General features: G+C 43.7%; 1 protein-coding gene across 1 annotated transcript in view; it reads right to left on the bottom strand.

Annotated features, from left to right (window-relative positions):
* Nucleotides 1-3,546, bottom strand: part of ALDH7A1 (aldehyde dehydrogenase 7 family member A1) — a 20,171-nt gene that overhangs the window by 16,114 nt on the left and 511 nt on the right. Inside the window, exons 2-4 of the mRNA XM_026865763.1 lie at nucleotides 3,404-3,457; nucleotides 2,492-2,557; nucleotides 762-842 (exon numbers count right to left, since the gene is read on the bottom strand). Of these exons, the coding sequence (XP_026721564.1) occupies nucleotides 762-842; nucleotides 2,492-2,557; nucleotides 3,404-3,457 (201 nt within the window). The remainder of the gene's footprint in view (nucleotides 1-761; nucleotides 843-2,491; nucleotides 2,558-3,403; nucleotides 3,458-3,546) is intronic.

Below are 3,546 nucleotides of genomic sequence, written 5' to 3'. Positions count from 1 at the left end.
CTGTGTTCAGTTTTGGGCCCCTCACTACAAAAAGGACACTGAATGACTCGAGCGTGTCCAGAGAAGGGCAACGAAGCTAGTGCAGGGTCTGGAGCACAGATCGTACAAGGAGCGGCTGAAGGAACTGGGGGTTTAGTGTGGAGAAGAGGAGGCTGAGGGGAGACCTCATCGCCCTCTACAGCTCCCTGAAAGGAGGTTGCAGAGAGCTGGGGATGAGTCTCTTGAACCAAGTAACAAGCGACAGGACAGGAGGGAATGGCCTCAAACTGCACCAGGGAAGGTTTAGACTGGATATTAGGCAGCATTTCTTTCCAGAAGGGGTTGTTAGGTGTTGGAATGGGCTGCCCAGGGCAGTGGTGGAGTCCCCATCCCTGGAGGTGTTTAAGAGTCAGGTTAACATAGCACTGAGGGATCTGGTGTAGTTGGGAACTGTCAGTTTTAGGTTAATGATTGGACTAGATGATCTTCAAGGTCCTTTCCAACCTAGAGAATTCTGTGATTCTGTGACTCAGAATGAATTAACACTTTATTTTCCTATTATATATTATCATTTTCAGCATAGGATGCCAGAATACAAACTCACCTTATTTTTTTTGTGTTTTACCTTTTTTAAATTAAAACTTCTTTAGGAAAGCTAATAGTACTCCCAGCATTTTAGCAATTACTAAGGTTATTATTGCAGAGTGATAAGTTAAAACTAAGAAAATCATTTCGACACACCCCCTCCCCCACAAAGTTATGCTGCTTCTTAAAACACTTACCAAGCTTCCTAGAGCTTTGATTTTTTGTCTCAGGGCATCACCAATCTGTCTCACTATTTCTCCACGCTTGGGTGCAGGGATCTAGTCAAAACAAAAGAAAACAGAAGAATCTATTTGAGATTGAACATCTGTGACTTCTGCTGCATATATATTGCTAGTCTTGTGCCCTTGCAATAAGAAATCACTGATTGCTGTGCTTTTCCTCCCATATTCCCAAATCATTGTTACTCATCCATTTTTATTATGTACACTGTTTTACAAAAGACTGTTTCCTGCCCCACAGAGCCTGGTAACACCTCATTTTTGTCTGTTTAAAACTTCAGTTCCACTAAATATTGTCAAAAGCATTCAGATTATTAGTTCTGCTACTTCTGTTCAGCTACAATATCCACAATGACCCCAAACAATCTGCTGCACCTCAAGAAACAAGGATTTTTTACAACAGCACAGTTACTGGTTTCTGAGCTTCTGAAGTATACTTAACATCACATTTTCAAACGTTTTTTTCAGTGTGACAGTGGCTGCTGACATTTGTTAGCAGATGCTGAGACATACAGAAGCCTCAATCATGGAAAAATTAAAGCCATATACCAAGTATTAATAATTTTTTTTTAATGTGGTATTCAGTATGTTAAGATAAGAATCAGTAGCTACAATCAATAATAAACCATACTCATGCAACAGGATTTACAGGATTAGAAACTGATAATGAACAGTAGTTCTCTGGGAAGTGAGGAATGAGGAATACATAAACCATGCAACATCTCTTTACAGAAAAAATATCTTTCAGACAACCTCATTACAAACAAAATTCACAAACCAGAAATAGCTTTGAGATGAGGCTTTAAAGCATCTGAACTGTTGATTCTTTGTCATCTGTTAGATTGCTTTTAGATTATTTTCAAACACATTAGGAGTGGGCATGCACTCAACCAACATTATATTCACAATTTGAACAAAAGAACATATGCTAACATCCTGAGGAAGCCCCTGCACTTGTCCTAAACTTTGCTCTCTTCATGCAAGGCAAACTACTTTGCTGTATAAAATACAGAATGCCCAATACCTTACGAAATTGAGGTTTCATCTTCTATCAAAGAACCGAAGATAAAAAATAAGCCTGGCAGGGCCAGCAAGAGAATGGTGCTGGCTGGACATAGCTTGTAGAGGTACACTGAGAACTACAGCTTGCTAAGGAAAAATAGATATTGTCTGACACAGCAAAGTAACACTAAAGTTTTGGAACAACATAACTGTTTTGTGAAATACCAGGACAGCTGGTGAACAGAAAAAGTACACTCAAAACCAGCAGTCTTCCTCACCCCATGAGAAGATCTTTATTGCCGCTAGTTATCCAAACATTCTGCAGAGCTCTGAAGGAGAAGGCAAGCGGCAACAGGAAGTTAAACAGTCCCACAGGAATAATTTCCATGCTACAATGTTTCTGAACTTCAGCAGACTTGTTGGCAATAGCTGGAAGGCACAAACCTGGCTAAATTTGCCAGGCTTTTCAAAACAAACATTTTCCACAAGTCAATGTCCTGATCTTTGTACCTCAGTGGTAACTTGCCCAAGTCATCTGGATTTGTTTCTTGAGGTCCTCAATGCAGATTTTTGCTTTAACAAACATACACAATATGAACATGATTTTACACCTCCACCTGACAGGGCAATTTAATGTCTTTACCCGCCAGAGGTGTGTTATAAAAGAGAAGCCTCTGTTAACTTACATCAGCCCAGACCTTCCATGCTTCTTTAGCCTTCTTTACTGTTTCTTCATAATCCTCCAAACTAGCCTACATGAAACAAAATGTCAAAGAAAAAGTTAGGAAAACCAAACCCCCAAAACAAATGCTACAGAAAAGCTTCTGCATCCAACTCAAGCCATTTCTTGTGGATAGTACTGCACTACAGAACACCGCCTTCACAAGAAGTTTACATCGTGTCTGGTTCCAATTACGGAATGTCAGGTTGCTTGAAAATACTGTTAAGGAGAAACACATGTGCTGCTTAAACAAAACAAAAGAAACCACAAGCAGAAATATTCCTTTCGATGACAAAGGATGCTCCATAAAGAATAGTTGTGAGGGAGGCATTCATCATATATTCACATATTTTATCTTAGACGCTACTAGTACAAGCAATATTAAACAAAGGCTGTGAGGACTGTCCTACTCCACCAGCCTCGCTGGACATCAAGGTCTAATCGAATCCTAATATACAAAAGGAGTAGTTTAGCATTATACCACTGTTGTCACACTAAAAACTTTCACGAATTTACCACGTGAATGCCACGTTGCTGTCCTTCATACCTCCCTCTGGCCATTCAGCTCCACTTAACAGGGAAGGCGCACAGCCTGTGTTTCGTCCCAGAAAAGCCACAGGCTTGTTTTCAGCAGAGGGCCCAAGCTGCGACGAGCCCCACCAACAGCCTGTGGATTCCACATCCCCCAGACCCCTGCCGTCACTCACCCCGGCGGGTCCGTGTACTCCGCGAACCGAGTCGAGAGGGGGCGCGGCAGCTCCCAAACTAAGGCCCAAACACCCCTCAGCCCGCCCAGGGGCCCGGAAGGCTCCTCCCTTCCCAGCAGCCGCTGGGTCCCTGCCCCCCAAGCTGCCCTGCCCGGCCGAGGCGCGCTTACCTGCCGGACGCTGGCTATGGGCTCGTTGTTGGCGGGGCAGTACGTCGTCACCACCTAGAGCAGGAGAGGGGGTATGAGCAGCGGGGCCGCACCCGCCCCTTTACCCAGCGGAGGGGGCGCGACGCCCAGGGCCCCGCCGAAGC

The sequence above is a fragment of the Athene cunicularia genome (genome assembly GCF_003259725.1).
Source record: "Athene cunicularia isolate RWA chromosome Z unlocalized genomic scaffold, athCun1 chrZ_part1, whole genome shotgun sequence".
Classification (NCBI taxonomy): Eukaryota; Metazoa; Chordata; class Aves; order Strigiformes; family Strigidae; genus Athene; species Athene cunicularia.
The sequence above is the reverse complement of the archived record's forward strand: the minus strand, read 5'-3'. Positions and strand labels throughout refer to the sequence as shown.